General features: G+C 37.9%; 1 protein-coding gene across 1 annotated transcript; it reads left to right on the forward strand.

Moving 5' to 3' along the window:
• Positions 1-1,904: 1,904 nt before the first annotated feature.
• LOC131315878 (topless-related protein 4-like) lies at positions 1,905-16,741 on the forward strand. Its single transcript, XM_058345102.1, has 26 exons — positions 1,905-2,094; positions 2,904-3,006; positions 3,865-4,044; positions 4,139-4,252; positions 4,365-4,523; positions 4,632-4,815; positions 4,926-5,049; positions 5,334-5,446; positions 6,639-6,807; positions 6,934-7,043; positions 7,179-7,248; positions 7,388-7,461; positions 7,602-7,697; positions 7,770-7,865; positions 9,925-10,052; positions 10,159-10,393; positions 10,975-11,139; positions 11,220-11,312; positions 11,509-11,655; positions 12,964-13,074; positions 13,178-13,357; positions 13,756-13,884; positions 14,072-14,167; positions 14,856-15,044; positions 15,550-15,713; positions 16,163-16,741. The coding sequence occupies exons 2-26, from the start codon at positions 2,927-2,929 to the stop codon at positions 16,365-16,367; spliced, it is 3,411 nt and encodes a 1,136-aa protein (XP_058201085.1). The 5' UTR covers positions 1,905-2,094; positions 2,904-2,926; the 3' UTR covers positions 16,368-16,741.
• Positions 16,742-18,064: the final 1,323 nt, after the last annotated feature.

Raw genomic sequence — 18,064 nt, forward strand, 5'->3', positions numbered from 1 at the left:
AAAATCTCACAATTTATGATGTTTTAAATAATTTTAAAAGTTTTGTCTAACAGAACTAATTGAGATCTATCAAATAAGATCTATATTACATATATCAAAATATTATAGATTGAAAAATATAGACATTTTTTTGAGAGCTCCGTAATAGTAAAAGTGGACTCTTGTTTAAGAACAAAGGGAGTAATTTTATTATAAATGCCCAAAAATATAGAAGAAAAATACTAAAATAGGATACCATGGCCCCTAGCTCACCTTCCTGTGTTGGGCTCATACTCCTTATTTTACGGAGTACATTTTTCTTGGGATCAATACCACTATTTAGGGAGTAATTATTCAATACTTTTGGAGTATATCAATAATATATTTCCTCCTATCACATAACATGTGGGTTCCACATGAGTCCCCCGTGTAGGTCCCACATGTTATATGAGAGTAGAGAGTATACTGTTCATATATTCCGGAAGTATTGAATAATTTTCTCTATTTTAGGACCCATTTATTTGTCATTAAATTGTTTGCACGGCTCCTTTTAAATAAGCAAAAGCTATGGGCAATTAAATAATCGTAATGGGCAATTCAATAAGCAATTAAATTACTAACCCAATACTTTCCCAAAACAAAAAAACAAAAAAAAAACCCTACTAGCCCAACAGCTACCAAATGGACCCTTTTGGTCGGGTTTGGTATGTTTAATTAACAGACTCAAGTTCCCCTTGGATTTGTTATGAGAATTTTTCTCCCTTTGAGTAATTTTTTTTTTGGTTCCATTCCAACTATAATTACTAAAAATAAATAAACTTCTACCTTAGTTTATTTTATAGAAAATATATATTGAAAACGTGTATGGCAATATAAATTCAATTTAGGCATGATTTTTGGGTCATCTTCAAAATGAATTAAGGGGTTAAAATTGATATGCTAGATTTGTTTTGGAAGAGGTAGAGAAAATGAATAACTTATATACTATACGTTTCACTGGAGTTGGGCTCTGCTAATGTTATGTTGAGTTCTGACTGTTTTGACAATATGTTTTTGTATTTAAGTGTTCTTGTGTCTTTAATAATTTTTTTACTTATGGCCGATGGGTCCTAGCTTGCCATCTTTAAGGTGTTGCGCTCACATAAAATTTGCGTATAAGTCAACCTATTCACTCACCTCAACGAGAAAAAAAAATTAAAAAAATAGGAATAACTATGGAAAAATTCCAAACATTTGTTTTTAACTTCTTTCATAAACATTTTTCAAATCTACATCAAAATTACACAACCTAAAACACAAAGAATTGAAAAAGACAAATTAACCTCGACCCCTTCAGATGGTCAACTTCATTTTCTGAGCGAAATCATCCTAATAATATTAATCAAAAACAAATTACAATTAAAACAACAAAATAAAATTCAACAGAAAAAAAAAAAAAACACAAACAAACAAACGTCGAAACCCATAGAGGTGGGTGGAGAGTCCATGGAATCCATAATAAGTTTATTCCCGCTGCAATAAGCCAAATCAAAAGCGGAAGATTGGAGATGGATCGGCTGCACAGCTTCACCGTTGACGTCGGAGAGCTTGGAAAACTGTCGCCAAGACGGATCAGAGTCACGAACCAAAATTCAGATCGGAGTCACAAGTCAACTTCATTAGTTGCACGCATGATCCTGGATATACCCTCCACAACAACTACGCCACGACGATCACACCGAATCATTTCCCAAGTAAACCCACCTCGGAAACCTCGCAAAACCAGCCGGACTATAAATACGTATGGATCTTTTTTTAATACGCCTAATAAGCACACCATCCTATCACCTCCAGAAATAACCAAAGCAGCCTATCACTTGATAACCTACCCTACTTATCACGACTTCCATTTTAAGCCGCGCACCCTATCGTCTCGTACGCGATTTCGAAACTGTATATATTTTGTCCCAAACCCTTTGTTGTTGTTTCCTCTCTCTCTCTCTCCCCTTCGAATCCCTAGAGAGAAAGTAGTAGTTTAGAGAGAGAAAGAGAAAGAGAAAAGACTAGTAAAAGACCTCCCCGCTGTCGTCTTCCACAAAACCCCTCCGATCCCTTCCCCTCTCTCTCTCAATCAAGGTACGAATTTTCTCTCTCTTCTTAATTTTCCTATACATATACACGTATGTGTTTGTGTGAGTATGCAGTTGATTTGGAGTATTTTCTGGATTAATCGATGGGACTGAGGACTGTGTTGCTTGATGTGCTGCCGCTGAAGTCTGTTGATTTCTTCTTTTGATGTAGATCTGAGGGCTTAGGTTGTTAAATTTTAAATTAAGGGTAGTTTTCTTTTGGGAAAAATGCTAACTAAAGCCTATTGGGCTTTGTATAATAGCAAAAAGTGTATTGATATACGCAAATAGTGCATAGATATCCGCCAAATTGCATAGATATTTGGGAAAGCTGTATTGGAGTTTTAACTATTTTGCCTTTTTCTGTGTATTATCCCGTGCCTAGTGGGCTTATGTTAGCCCTTCCCTTTTTTTTTTTTTTCGGGATTTAATGACAGCTTTTTAGTAGTTGTTTTAATAGTTGGGTCTTGCTAACCACCGTTTGTACGTATAGTGCGGTACAAGTTGGAGTTTCAATATGCATCTTAGGGATATCAATACACTTTTATGAATGACCACTTTTTTCCCGTTGTCTACCGCCTTAAGGCTGTTGTTAGCATTTTCCTTAATGGGTTTATGGGTCTTGCTATTGACGGCCGTTGTGGATAATACGCGTATAATGCCAAGCGAGTTCGAATTTCAGCACGAATCTCGCGGATATGAATACACTTTTGTGGATGCCAATACATTTTTCTCAGATAGCGATACATCTTTTGCACATTATCATTATCTGCCGCCCTAAGGAGTGTACTTATCATTTTCCTTGTTTTTTTGCAGTTTTGGTGGATTTGAAGGCAAATATGTCATCTTTAAGCAGAGAGCTTGTGTTTCTGATACTTCAATTTCTAGATGAAGAGAAATTCAAAGATAGTGTTCACAGGTAAGGACTTCAATTGTCCTGATTCTGTATTTTGTGCTATTTATTTTATTGAGGTGCTAAACGAAATACGAGCTTAGAAGTAGGATCATTAGGCTATGAGGTTAAACCAATACTTGATACAGCGGTCCATCACAGATTGAGGTGAACTTGTCTCATAAGAAAACTAGTAATGACTGCTACCAGCTTCTGGCTGTCTTTTTGAAGAAGCTGCATACAAGAAGAAATGGCCGATCTTTTTAACATGAAGCAAAAGCAAGAAATAAAAATCCAGGAATCTTGCTGCTCCCCTTTTTTGGTGATATATGCAGCTTGAATCTAGCTGAGCCGAACCTTGAGCAGTCAGTGCTTTTTTAGCTTGTATAGACAGCGATTCATTTGGGATACCAGAACGCTAGAACCCAAGATTTATAAATGGAAAATGCTTAACAACTCCTACTAGGCGGAGATTATAGTTAAAATAGAAATTACCCATCGCAATTCAAATCTCTCTCTATTGTCGTTACGTTTAGAAAGGTCTGTTGGAATATATCTTAAAAGTCTTGAGGAATATGTGAAAATGCATCGAAATGTGTGAAAAGTGGGTTGAGTTTTTAAAATTTTACTACTACTATTTTCACCTTAAGTTAGCATGGCCGTCAGCGGATTATTCTGTCTATTGTTCCCCATTTTTAGAGCAACCAATGGAGGTTATGAGTTTATAGCCTCTGATTTCTTTATGCGTGGACCTTATTTATATGTATGTACAATATGATATACCTGTGTGTCATGATTTTTGGTAGGATGAGATAATTAGTTATGTATATTTTGGTTGGACTAAATTTTTGGTACATGTTTTTCATTTTTCTTTGTATGTTGGAGACTTGAGCAAGAGTCCGGGTTTTTCTTCAACATGAGATATTTTGAGGAAATGGTAACAAATGGTGATTGGGATGAGGTGGAGAAGTATTTATCTGGATTCACAAAGGTCGATGATAACAGATATTCAATGAAGATCTTCTTCGAGATCCGAAAGCAGAAGTACCTAGAAGCCCTAGACAAGTAAGTGAGAAACTGTTGATATCGAGTTGGCAGATTATTTTAACTTGCCAAATATGGCTTAATGCTATTTAGTTTTTTTTTTAAATAATTGTAGGAAGGATCGCGCTAAAGGTGTGGAAATTCTAGTGAAGGACTTGAAAGTATTTTCAGCTTTTAACGAGGACCTCTTTAAAGAAATAACACAGCTGTTGACCTTGGAAGACTTTAGGTATGGCAAATCTAAGTATTGATGGGTTGATTGTTTTTGGTTTAATGTTTTATAATAGAAGCTTCTAGCATATTTTTTTTTGGGCATCTAACATAAGTACATTGATTTGTAGAGATAATGAGCAGCTATCTAAATACGGAGATACCAAGTCTGCTAGGGGTATAATGCTTGGTGAACTGAAAAAGCTGATTGAAGCGAACCCTTTGTTTCGTGATAAGCTAACCTTTCCAAATTTGAAGAATTCGAGATTACGGACTCTTATTAACCAAAGGTCATTTGCTTGTTCTTTTTTTGGCAGATTTGTGTTTTTCTTCCTAATTAAGATATATACCCTAAGTTGGCACTCCACATCACTCCATTCCACTTTACTTAATTGCAGCTTGAATTGGCAGCACCAGCTATGCAAGACTCCAAAGCCTAACCCTGACATAAAAACCCTGTTTGTAGACCATACTTGCGGGCAGTCACAGCCAAATGGTGCTCGTGCCCCTTCCCCTGTCACCCACCCATTAATGGGCGGTGTTCCTAAATCCGGGGGTTTTCCACCTCTGGGTGCCCATGGTGTAAGTGGAAGTAGAAAGAAGTCATTCCAGTAATTCAGTTGGTTTAAAATATCATTGCTATAAATTTGACCATTTTTCTGTGTCTTTGATTTGGGTTTCCAAAATTCTAGCCATTCCAGCCAGCACCAGCTCCTTTGCCAGCATCTCTAGCAGGTTGGATGGCTAATCCATCCGCGGTTCCTCACCCATCTTCTTCTGCTGGGCCCATTGGTTTCACAACGCCAAATAATACTGGTACTTGAAGTATTGTATATATCCTTTCCTACTTACAATTTAGTGGTTATTGATTGCTGCAATTTGGCGGCCTACTGCCTATGCTTAATGGATTTAGAATAACGCTTTAGCAAAAAAAGGTTTATTTCTGTTTGTTTTTGTTGAAATGAAGTTACTATTTGAATTTCTGATTTTTAAGAAGATTTTATTTTTATTTTTTTGGCACTACCTCTCTTTCCCATCGACCTAAGGTTTTTCATTACTGAGCTTCTTTTTGCCTTTTACATATTTGTCCATTTTATCAGCTATTCTGAAGCGGCCCAGGACTCCTCCGAATAATGCAGCTGTGGACTATCAGACAGCAGATTCTGAACATGCGCTGAAGAGATCTAGACCTTTTGGAATGTCAGATGAAGTAGTACGTAACTATTCCTTTGTATTTCCCACGGACTTGGTGGAAGTCTTAACTTAAATTTCTTGACTTCGGAGTTTTACCACCAGAAGTTAGAGAGCTTTGCTTGTTTATTTTCTGTATTTCTGTTTCGTTTATCTTTTTGGTTTGATGGAAGATTTTATGCATATTTATGATGCTCTTGCGTGGTGTGCTTTATGGATTTTATTTTGCAGGAGTGATTGTATAGTTCATTGAACTGTTTAAAATTGGGGTTATTTTCTGAAAACTAAGAGTTATTTTCTTTTTAAACTTGAAAGTAAGTGTGGGCGAAGCTTTGGCCTTTACGGGAGCATTTATTACTTTCTTTCAAGCCTTATTTCGAATTGTTCACTAGGATGCCCCTAGTCATCAAGTGTTGCAATATGAGTTGTATGTTGGTGTCAAAGTTTGCTCTGTATGAAAATGTATTACGAGGTCCTATTGGACAATTGAGTAATGGTTTTGACTTGGACTTTAGAAACTTGGAATCACTTGTATTATTGAGTTCTCAATGATAGGAATGCTGACGTTCTTTCCAGTAGAAATTGAAGCAACTAGTGGCTTCTTCCTTTTTTCCCTCACCCTGCCCGTTCATTTGTTTAGCCTTCTTCTAGTTCTCTGAAACAAGCAAGTCTTTTTTCAATGAAAGGAAAATGGTTATGAGATTTTGCATGCTGGTATTAGGAAGAGAGTGGAACATTTTCATTAACAAATACACCATTTTCCTGTTTTTCCTGTAAATTGTGCAAGCGACATCATGTTATTAGATTTTCCAATCCAGATCTTTTGGAGCATAAAGAACTTAAAGGAAGAATGCTTAACTGCAACTTCATATAGAAAGGAAGGGATGGGTGGGCGTAAGGAATTTCAAATTGTGTGTTCAATTCTGACGGCTGCTAGCTTGTATGTATTTTTTGAGAATATATATTGCACATTCCAGGGTGAACATCCTCATGTTCAGTTTATTTTATACTATTGACAAGAGGGAGCAATGTAAATATTTGTGTTGACATGTGTATGTCCTCAAGTTTGCTGTTTGCTTTTTGGAACATTTTAATCCTGTGCGGCATGATGAGCTCTAAGTTGAAGCCTAACTTACTTAGATCATTTAGGTTAATGAGGGTTTTCATGTTGTTTGAGTTTCGCTAAACCTACAAAACCATTATCTCATTAACAGGTGACCAATCTGCCTGTCAATATTATGCCTGTTGGATACGCTGCTCAGGCCCATGGCCAGAGTTCATACTCTTCTGATGATCTGCCCAAGACCGTTGTTATGACTTTAAATCAGGGTTCAGTTGTGAAGAGTATGGATTTTCATCCTGTTCAACAAATTCTACTACTAGGTTAGCTCCAACTGTCCTCCAATTCATGTTTCTTTTGTTGATTTAAGTTCACGGATGCTGGATGCTTAGCTTGTACAATTCTTTTGTCTTTGTTTATGTATATTGATCTGTGATCACTCATTGTAGTTGGAACAAACACCGGAGATATTATGCTATGGGAGCTAGGTAGTCGGGAGAGGCTTGCTGTGAGGAATTTCAAGGTTTGGGACCTTGGAAAATGCTCAATGCCTTCGCAGGTTGGTCTCGTTGTGGTGTGATTAATTGTACCACATCTCGTAGATTTCTAGTTCAAGAAACACGCTCTAAAGTAACTTATACCCAAAAATGAGGTTTCTTTGTGTAACTAATATAGTTTTGTATTTGTGTATCAGGCATCTCTAGCCAATAGTTATACTGCACCAATCAACCGTGTGATTTGGAGTCCTGATGGTACCTTGTTTGGTATGTTGAAAGGAATTTTTCTTGCTTTAAAAATTTCCGCCGTTAGTCATTTTTGTAGTTTGACCCTTGACAGTGCAGTGCTATGAAAATTCCGAGAAGTTGGAATGCTGTTAGTTCTAATATCCCTTCCTTATATCAGGTGTTGCATATTCCAAGCACATTGTCCACATATATTCGTACCATGGTGGTGATGATGTAAGAAACCACCTAGAGGTTTGTGTCCCATCAATCGCATTTGTCCATTCATCCTGTCAATGCCCTGGTGTTCTGAGTTTGCTTTTGGTATTTTCTTATGTTTATATATGTGTGCGCCAAAATTATTTTTATTAATTATCTTTGTTGTGGTTATTTAGATCGAAGCTCATGGTGGTAGTGTTAATGATCTTGCATTCTCTTATCCAAACAAGCAACTTTCAGTTGTCACGTGTGGGGACGATCGGGCCATTAAGGTTTGTTTTCTGTCGTTGCTGTAAAAGTAATGCAGAGGTTGACTTTGGTTATAATGATTTATGTTTCTACAGGTGTGGGATGCGGTTACAGGGACTAGGCAGTATATTTTTGAGGGTCATGAAGCTCCTGTCTATTCCGTGTGTACACATTATAAAGAAAGCATTCAGGTAACAATTAAAGAAAGCATTATCAGTATAGATCTTTCTTCCTTTCTTTTCCCTCTTTTGGTGTTTTGGGAAAGAGTTTAGGAATTCCAGTTTCAACAAACAATAGTGGATAGTGTATCCCATTGTTTTGGCATGAATTAATTGATATTTCGACGGTTCTCTATGATATTGTGACCATGCTTCAACTGATAAATATGGAATCTATTTGACACACCACTCCAAAGAAAGGACTTTCAAGAGTTGCAAGAGTACATTGATGTTTTTGTGCCATCTCTACCACCATTGGTATCACCAGTGTTTACAACTTTTGGCAGTCACCTTCACGATTGCCGCTGCCACCTAGTTGTAGCCATGCTGCTTCCAATGCAAGCACTATGATATGGCCATTATAAACACTTCTTATCCATGAAGTACCCAATTTAACATTTCGTCCCACTCAGTGGCCAATGGCCACTTATGGGTACCAGTAGGGGTGGCAAATGGACGGGTTGGATTGGGTTTGGACGGGTTGAAATGGGTCACGGGTTGAATATGGGTGGGTCAAATACGGGTCAAATAGTAGGTGGGTTGGAACGGATCGGGTCGGATACGGGTCAAGTCAAACCCAAACCCGCCCAACCCGCCCCGTTCTTTTTTCTAATATTTTTTTTCCCTTTCCTTATTTTTCCCCTTTCTTCTCCTCTATTCTTCCCCCAGTATGGGTTGAATATGAGTCCACTTTGTGAATGCTTCAAAAAGAAACACGGATAACAAATAGCAATGAGCCGAGTTGGCTTGAAAATGTCAAAATTCGTAAAATATATATACTCCTATATACTAGTAGTAGATAAGGTTAACCTCAAAGAATCCTAATCATTTTTTCTATCAAAATTTTGAACGGGTGTTGAAATTAGTAAACGTATGATCTAATCTCTCCTCTTTTAAAACAGCGGCATATGAGTGTAGCCGGATTGGCCACACTACACGTGTAGTGCGGGGGTGCAATACAGCACCCCCGGGTCCCACTACAAGACCAATACTCGAGTTTGAGCTCGGCTCGATTCGTTTGCAGTCCTATTCGAGAATGAACGGATGCAATTCATATTTATGAGAAATAGATACAACAATATTACACGGCCTGTAGGACTAATAAAAAAAATAAAAATACCAAAGTTATAAAAAAAAAAAAAACCCTAGTCATTAGAAAATATACTCCCAGTTCTGGTACAGTCCCACTAAAATGCTGCGGGAGAGGCTGTTTCTCACTGATCACTTTAACGACGGAACCAATTTCTGATTCTTGTGCAGAATGGGTTTTTTAATTCAAACCCATATTGAACCCATTTTCAACCCATCTAAACCCATGCAATTCATATTTATGAGAAATAGATACAAAAATATTACACGGCCTGTAGGACTAATAAAAAAAATAAAAATACCAAGGTTAAAAAAAAAAAAACCCTAGTCATTAGAAAATATACTCCCAGTTCTGGTACAATCCCACTAAATTGCTATGGGAGAGACTGTTTCTCACTGATCACTTTAACAACGGAACCAATTTCTGATTCTTGTGCAGAATGGGTTTTTTAATTCAAACCCATATTGAACCCATTTTCAACCCATCTAAACCCATGTAAATATGGGTTTATATGGGTTGAACCCATATCAACCCGTTTTGTAATATGGGCGGGTTGGGTTGGGTTATAAATGGGTGGATTGGGCGGGTTAGAAAGATATGGGTTGAGATTGCCACCTCTAGGTACCAGTTAATGATATGCAGAGGAGGACATATTCAGATGTTACATTGATATCGATTTCTTGGAATATTACAAGATTTTGAATGGCCTTTAAAAATAGTGGGACGCTCTCAATTAGCTCGGAGTTTAGCTTGTGTAGATGTCATTGTATCTCTCTTATTTCAATGTGCACAGTTCATGTTGGAGCACTTTGGTAGAATTATCTCACTCTTCTTCAAAAGTTGTATACCTTATCTGATTGAATTTGATTTGTTGAGAATTTGGTGCATGCACCGATTTCGTCATTATATAGGTCTTACCCTTCTTTTACCTTTCTACCCCAGTTTATCTTTTCAACGGCAACTGATGGGAAAATAAAGGCATGGTTGTATGACAACCTGGGTTCTAGAGTTGACTATGATGCTCCAGGTCATTCATCCACCACAATGGTGTACAGTGCTGATGGGACCAGGTTCACAAGATGATTCTTATTTTCTACCTTTCTTGTGTATATCTTCTATGTACAAAAATTCCAACTGAAGCCTCAGTGTCATGATCTAATGGGGGGCATTTGGCAGGTTGTTCTCCTGTGGGACCAATAAAGAAGGGGATTCATTCCTTGTGGAGTGGAATGAAGGTGAAGGAGCTGTCAAGCGTACATATCATGGTCTTGCAAAAAGATCTGAAGGGGTTGTGCACTTTGATACCACTAAGAACCGATTCTTGGCAGCTGGCGACGAGTCCTTGATCAAATTCTGGGACATGGACAGTGTTAATTTATTGACTACTACTGATGCAGATGGTGGATTACTGGTAATTGTTAGATACATGTCCATCAATGTACTTGTATCTGCCAAGATCCTTCTTCCTAACCAAAAGGGTTCGTGGTTTGGATTGGTGCGGTTTCCTTATAATTCATAAACTGAACGGTTCCAGACCAAACTGCAGAATGCTGTTGGGGTTGGTTTTGTTTCATGGCTCCAAGACAATTCCTGCTATCATTGATTTCAAGTAGTCATGCATTTACATGTTAGAAATCTAATGACATTGTAATCTTTGGAGCAATCTATTCTTCAAATTGACCATATTAAAGGTTTATTCGTTGTGTGCTAGTAAAATTGTTACCGGTTAAAGATTGGAAAATAAGAGACCAATTAATATCTCAAACTGAAAAGTAAGCAGACCCTTGAGTATATGCACGATAAACAGATTCGTAAGCTCAAATTCCTAACAAGTGAAATCCTACAGTTTTCTATTTAGTGAACCGAAACCAAACCGTACAGATAAGTTTGATCTTGACGGTTTCACTGTTCAAGCAGTTTTTTTTCTTCTTTATTTTCTTTTTGTGTGCAGCCCTAACTAACCAACCATCCCTGTTTGAATTTGAACCTCAGGCTTCTCCTTGTATCCGATTCAACAAACAAGGGTTTTTGTTGGCTGTTTCAACAAATGACAATGGTATCAAAATTCTAGCAAATACAGATGGGAACAGAGTACTACGGATGGCCGACAGCCGGTCATTTGATGCTTCTAGAGCTGGCTCTGCGGCTGTTGTGAAGGTAAAGTGGTTTGCAACCTTGAGCAGACTTTATAGGAATTACATAATATCGAATAATGCTGCATATGTGCGTATTTATAGGCCCCTACACTGGGAACGTTTGGTGCTGCTAATGCACCTGGTGGATCTAGCATCATAGACCGAGCTGCTTCGATGGCATCCATTGCTGCAATGGTGAGAGTTGCAAACCCATTTGGGAATCCTGTTTGTATTCCTTTCTATTTTATGATTTTGTTAATGTAGTTAATAGTTAGTCATAATTTCTCGATGTCACTGAAAAGTGTGCTTGACATGCTACCATTTTACTTTACTACAAGTCTACAATGCTAGTGGAGTCAATGATCATCCTTTTCCTTTTGCCTACTTGTAGAATGGTGATAATCGAAGTTTGGCAGATGTAAAACCCAGAATAGCTGATGAGTCAGCGGATAAATCTAGGATCTGGAAACTGACAGAAATCAATGAACCATCACAATGTCGATCCCTGAGGCTTCCAGATACTTTGCCAGCAACAAGGGTATAAGTCCACTCTGTTCAAGCATATTAGGCAATTGTGTTGATTCTCTAGAATTGCTCATATTGTTCTTCTGTTCTCTCTCTCATATATCCTGCCTTTTGTGTTACTTAAAGATAAATATGTTCTTAGTAATGCAGTTCACATGATATTCATTTCCTTTGCATTGGTTTTAAGATGCTTCATTATTGAGTATAGACTGTCTAGTTAATGAAAGAAACTTGCTTTATCTAAAATGTCGTAGTTGTATTTTACTGTAACAAAGAAGCTTAATAATGGGTGCATTAAGAGGAGTTATAACCTGTCTTTTTTGAAATTGTTTGACCGTCAGTTGTTTGATCGGTGTTAAAGAATCCAACTCAAAACCAATTGGCAATGAGTGCAGAGGCTACCCAGCCGCCCAGGCTCAGATACTAGTTTTGGTGGTTATAATTAGCCAATGTGGGACAACTCTAACGCTCCCCTGCATGTGCAACCCCTAACCTGCACGTGGAGAGGTAAACAATGGATCCATATCATAGGGATCACAACCAAACAAGGTGCACTTAAAAGGCACAAACAACGGGGCAATCAATCAAGAGAGTCTTGTCCCAAAGCCTTAGAAAATCTAGCTCTGATACCATGTTAAAGCATCCAACTCAATACCAATTGGCAATGAGTAGAGAGGCTACCCAGACTTGTATAATTATTTTGAAGGTTATAAATAACCAGTGTGGGACAAGCTCTAACAATCAGATTTAAAAGATTGTTTCCTGCCTATACAGTTTTAAATTGGACAAAGTAGTTGATCAACTCGTTCTACAAATGCACTAATCTCCACAAGCTTGTGTTTTCTGCATTTGCCCAATGCCATTGCTATTTCTATTGACGTTCGATGGAGGGCACTGACACCCGAGAGGATAGGATGATTTATCAGTAGATCAAGATAATGTTGAGTAATACATTATTGGCTGTTTTTAGGGGGTGATAGAAATCTTGAAATTTCTGCAATACAATGTGCGGTTTGTTTTGTTTTCCAGTTCCTTGGGAATTTATTGGGTTGAGATTTGGAGGGACTGACACACGAGAGGATAGGATGATTTATCAGTAGATCAAGAAAAGTTTGAGTAATACATTATTGGCTGTTTTTAGGGGGTGATAGAAATCTTGAAATTTCTGCAATAAAATGTGCGGTTTGTTTTGTATTCCAGTTCCTTGGGAATTTATTGGGTTGAGATTTGTAGATGCATGTTTTCGTTCTTGTTTTGCTCTGTTCCTTTCCTTGTTTTCGTAGTGTTAACCTTTCTATACTTTGTTGCTTTCAAATTTCAGGTTTCTAGGTTGATGTATACAAATTCAGGACTGGCCATTTTGGCACTATCAGTTGATGCGGCGCACAAGCTCTGGAAATGGCAGAGAAATGATCGGAACTTGACTGCCAAGGTATTGAGTCGTCTGTGGGAGAAACTTGCATCGCTTTGCCGTGACTTCATACCAGATTCTTTGTTATTTACACATTTGCATTCAATTTGCCAACCTATTGTAGGCAACTGCTAGTGTTGCACCACAGCTTTGGCAACCTTCAAGTGGAATATTGATGACAAATGATGTTCGTGATACAAATCCAGAGGATGCTGTTCCGTGCTTTGCACTTTCAAAGAATGACTCTTATGTTATGTCAGCTTCAGGAGGGAAAATCTCGTTATTTAACATGATGACGTTCAAGGTAAATGACTGTTGCATAGACTATTCTTTGTGCGGTCGAATAATTTCTACTGGCTGGACGGTGGCTGGGATGCTACCCTTGCGAGTTATTCAGTTAGTGGTTCTTAAGAAATTTTGCTGTGCTTTTTTCGATATTATTCACTTTCTGTAACAGTTACTCTAGCTCTCAGCTTATATTCTTGGCTCGCAAAATAAATTGGAAGATGAAACTTATAGAATAAAGTTGTATTAACTTGTCATTTTTTAGAGGACTATATGATGTCCAAAACATTATGGTTCACGTCCAGTAGGTAATCTAGGTTGCTATTTTGAAAGTCTTTTAGTAGGCTTTGCTTTCTTAGTTCTAATTTGTCATTGTTTGTTCTTCTTCACTAATTTGTTCTGCTACTACTAATGCAGACAATGACAACATTCATGCCCCCTCCACCTGCTGCAACATTTCTAGCTTTCCATCCTCAAGACAATAATATCATTGCTATAGGCATGGATGACTCTTCTATCCAAATATATAATGTTCGAGTTGATGAGGTTAAAGTCTATGTAACCCAAAGCTTAATTTTGTTAGTTGAATGTCTATAAATTGTTTTCCTTGCTAACATGTTTTTTATAGAAACCATCATTGGATCGATTTGGAAGTCCAATTTGTTTAGCGCTCAAGTCATTTTATTGCCATCCATGGTGCCATGTTGATGTTCTGTATCTTCTGTTTGATCAGGTCAAAACCAAGCTCAAAGGACATCAGAAAAGAATAACAGGCCTCGCCTTCTCTAATGTTCTCAATGTGTTGGTATCTTCAGGTGCTGATTCTCAGGTTAGGAAATTGGCTCATGTTTAGGTTCATTGTCTTGATGCTTGCTGCCCAAAGAACACAAACATGACATGGTTGTTATTGCGTCGTTGGTGATACCACTTTTGCTGTTTTGCATGATAATGTGGTATTCCCTTTGCTATGGAGTTCTTTTTTTTCCATTGCACATATCCCCATATGACATTCAAGTTTCGAATGCCCAAGCCACCACATTTCAAGAGAGTACCTACTCTTTCAGAGCTTACTCCTAGATGTGTACTTCGGGAATGTAAATACTACTCCCTCAATTCCTAATTGTTAGTCCATTATTCCATTTTGGGATGTTCCAAAATGTTGGTCCTTTTCTAAAAGTTCAAGTGGAAACTTGATGAATTTCCAAAAATAACCCTCAAAAGTAATATAAGAATTGCAAAGTAGGTGCAATATAGGGGCAATTGTGGAAATGATGTCATTAAATTTGAATATAGATGTAATCATTTCATGTCTCCTCAAAAAGTTGGAACTCCCAAGAGGGACAAAAATAAGGATCTACGGGAAAAGTACATTTTCTGCGTTTCAGTTATTCGGTGGTGCTTCTGGGGAACCAAACATATTAGCTTGTAATCTATGGATCATTTCTCTTTGTCCCTTAAAGTGTCAAAATGTTGCTTGTTGGACCTATTTTGTAAGTGGTGCCTTTTTGTGTCTGTAGTTGTGTGTTTGGAGCACAGATGGATGGGAAAAGCAAACAAGTAAACACTTGCAGATTCCAAGCGGGCGAACACCTCCTCCTCTTGCAGATACCCGCGTGCAATTTCACCAGGATCAGATTCACCTACTGGCAGTCCATGAAACTCAGATAGCCATATATGAAGCTACTAAGCTGGAATGTCTTAAGCAGGTGAAGCATATGAATTTTCCCTTTTAAATACAATCATTGGACTTCTCGGCTTGCTAGAAGCTCAAGTATCCAGTGATGCATAAGTTTTTCTTTTTGCTAAGTAGTTATGCATCAGTTGTGTTCTCTTCTGATGATCTTAATTCTTAAGTGTTGAAGCTTGGATTTCCTTGTCGGTTATTTTGTTTCAGGAGATTATTAATGCTCTGCTTTTATATTCTCGAATCTCTGATATGAGCCGAAAACAGCTTGAAAGAGCTGGAAAAAAATTGAACTTTTGGGAAGCTCCATTATATTGCTTTGTAGCTTCTGCTCTGAATAATAAACCTTCTCTGGAAGACTAGCTGCAACAGAAACCATATAACTGCATGCCTTGACATTTTTTTGTTAATTATTCAGTAAAAAATGGCTTTCAGGTTGTTTGATGTCTGTGTTTGTAGTTTGCCCGTAATTTGTTTTCTATCCTAGCTTCTTACACTGATATTTTCATCCTGTGTTTCTCCAATAGTGGCCCCGTGAAGCAAGTGTTCAGATCACACATGCTGCATATTCCTGTGATAGCCAATCAATATATGTCAGTCTTGAAGATGGAAGTGTTGGTGTTCTCACTGCTTCAAACCTCAGATTGAGATGCCGAATTAACCCGACTTCCTATCTTCCGCCCAACCTAAGGTTCAATTTTCCCTTGTGCTTAAAATCTGAGAATATGTATCTCCTTTTAGAGATCTCCAGCAGGCCTACAAAACTGTTAAAATCTGAAAAAATATTGACAGTTTAGCATTGATTTCATTGCCTCAGCAGACTCCTCAAATGCCAACTTATCCATTAGATTAGAATTCTCACTTTCCAAATTTGAAGAATAGCAACATCCTACGAACATCAAAATAGTTGGTTTATATTGGTATGTACTCTTTTCAAAGCTATTAATGCATTGTACTTTTGCGTACAAGACAAATGAATAAATAAAAACATAAAATGATCAAATCTGAAAATGCTGCTGAACTACGTTACAAAAACTTCATCTTAAAAATGCAAGGTAAACAAAGTAGAAAAATACAGTTTTGGTGTCCGCTGGAGATTCTCTTACCTCGCTTCCAAGTTTCTTACTGTTAAATTTGCAGCTCAAGAGTTCACCCCCTTGTCATTGCTGCACATCCATCCGAACCTAGTCAATTTGCGCTAGGACTTACCGATGGTGGAGTCTACGTCCTTGAGCCACTAGAAGCAGAAGGGAAATGGGGCACCTCTCCTCCTCATGATAATGGTGCTGGTCCTAGCACCACCTCTGGTGCACCGAATTCAGATCAACCCCAAAGCCAAAGGTGAAGATTCACCTCCTCTGTCGCACCCAATTCAGATCAACCTCAAAGGTGAAGATTCCAGATTGTATCTCTCTTTTATGGGTTTCGCCGTAATTTTTTCTCAAGTGGAAGCTCAAGATTTTTTTGTTTTAGCAAGTGACGGTGAAAAATCTAGTTTATCTAGTTCTTGTAGATGTAGGCTACTCTTTACTCAGCCTATAGTATAGTTAAAGGGGTGTTGGTGGTGCCAGATTTTTTCAGATCCTAGAGATGGTGCTGATTCTCCTCATTGGACTTGTTTTTTTTTTTACTTTCTTTTCCTCCTTCAGTTTGCTCAGAAAGGCTGTACGTTGATTAATTTGTTCTTTATAGTCAATAAGATAAGCAAGCTTAGCTGAATTGTGTCACTCTTTTCCCTTTTTTTGTGTAGATATGATCATTTTTGTTTATTACAAGATTTATGCTTTGTCTTTGTTGGCTATGATACAAACCAATATAGGAAAATGCTTATCACAGCCCACGAAACATGTGGTTAAGGCTCAAAAAGTGCGAGATTGTGGAGTATATAAAACTGTGTTGAAAGTGTATAGAACTAAAACCTTGAACATTGACGAGTATTAATGGCCAACCAGTAGGCATTTGTTAGTAAGCGGTTGTTAGCGTAACTGATAAAATATACCATGATAGGTAACGCCTTTTTTCCTATGAAACAAGTCCAAAGGATAAAAGGAATACAAAGGTTTTTGAAATGCAAATACTGAATTGAGTAGGTTGTATGATATACGAACCTTATTTTGATCCAACTCTAGCCTACCTTACCAATACTTGTGACAAGCAACTCTAGCCTACCTTACCAATACTAGTGACACAACTTATACAACCAATTACACTTTCTCACAAGCATGGTCCTCAACCCCACAAAAACTCGTAATTGATGTTGTATAGTTGTGTTTTGAACTCTACTCCACTCCTTTCAAAAACAAAAACTATACCTATATTAGCATTGCAAAAGATTAGTAAGACTGAGTTATATAGACTGTTTGCAGATGAAAAACAGAATTACTGGTAGGGTTAAGAGTTGGACTACTAAATTGCTGTCTTTTGGCGGTAGGGTTTAGTTAGTTAATGCAGACTGTCCTATGGAGCATGCAGACTTATTGGTGTTCCCTATTCATTCTTTCCCAGAGGATCCTAAAGGAGGTGGAATCCATTCTTTAGGCCTTCTTGTGGACAGGTTCTGATCTTAAGAGTTAAGGAGATAAAGTTAGTTGGAGTGCAGTATGTGCCCCTAAGGAAGAGGGTGCGCTTTGGTTTAAATACATAATGACTTGGAATCTGGGTTCAATCTTGAGGCACATTTGTGCAATCAGAAAGAAGGCAGATACTCAACGGATAAGGTGGTTTCACACCTTTGTGATTAAGCATAAAACTTTCCGGCACATGAAGATCCCTCAGAATTCGTCACGGACCATGAGAAAGCCTTGTAGATTCGTAGTTTTTGGCTCAACCAGTGATTAGATATAAGATTGGGATGTTGCACTTTCCTTTGGCTAGATCACCCTCTCGGTCCGCTCTTGAAATGGTGGTTTTGGAGGTGGCCAAGGCAGAGGAGTAGAGTCATTCAGGAGATTACGTTGCATAGTCTTCCTCATCCCCTCACTGAAATGGATGACACAATTTCTTGGGTCCTGTGTTCTAATGGTTACTTTTCTGTTCAGTCTG

The sequence above is a fragment of the Rhododendron vialii genome, chromosome 1a, assembly GCF_030253575.1.
Source record: "Rhododendron vialii isolate Sample 1 chromosome 1a, ASM3025357v1".
Taxonomy (NCBI): domain Eukaryota; kingdom Viridiplantae; phylum Streptophyta; class Magnoliopsida; order Ericales; family Ericaceae; genus Rhododendron; species Rhododendron vialii.

Coding starts and splice junctions, on each gene's coding strand:
- LOC131315878 (XM_058345102.1), top strand. CDS start 2,927: ATGTCATCTTTAAGCAGAGAGCTTGTGTTTCTGATACTTCAATTTCTA. Junction 4,524..4,631: donor CGGACTCTTATTAACCAAAG/GTCATTTGCTTG, acceptor ACTTAATTGCAG/CTTGAATTGGCAGCACCAGC. Junction 5,050..5,333: donor CACAACGCCAAATAATACTG/GTACTTGAAGTA, acceptor CCATTTTATCAG/CTATTCTGAAGCGGCCCAGG.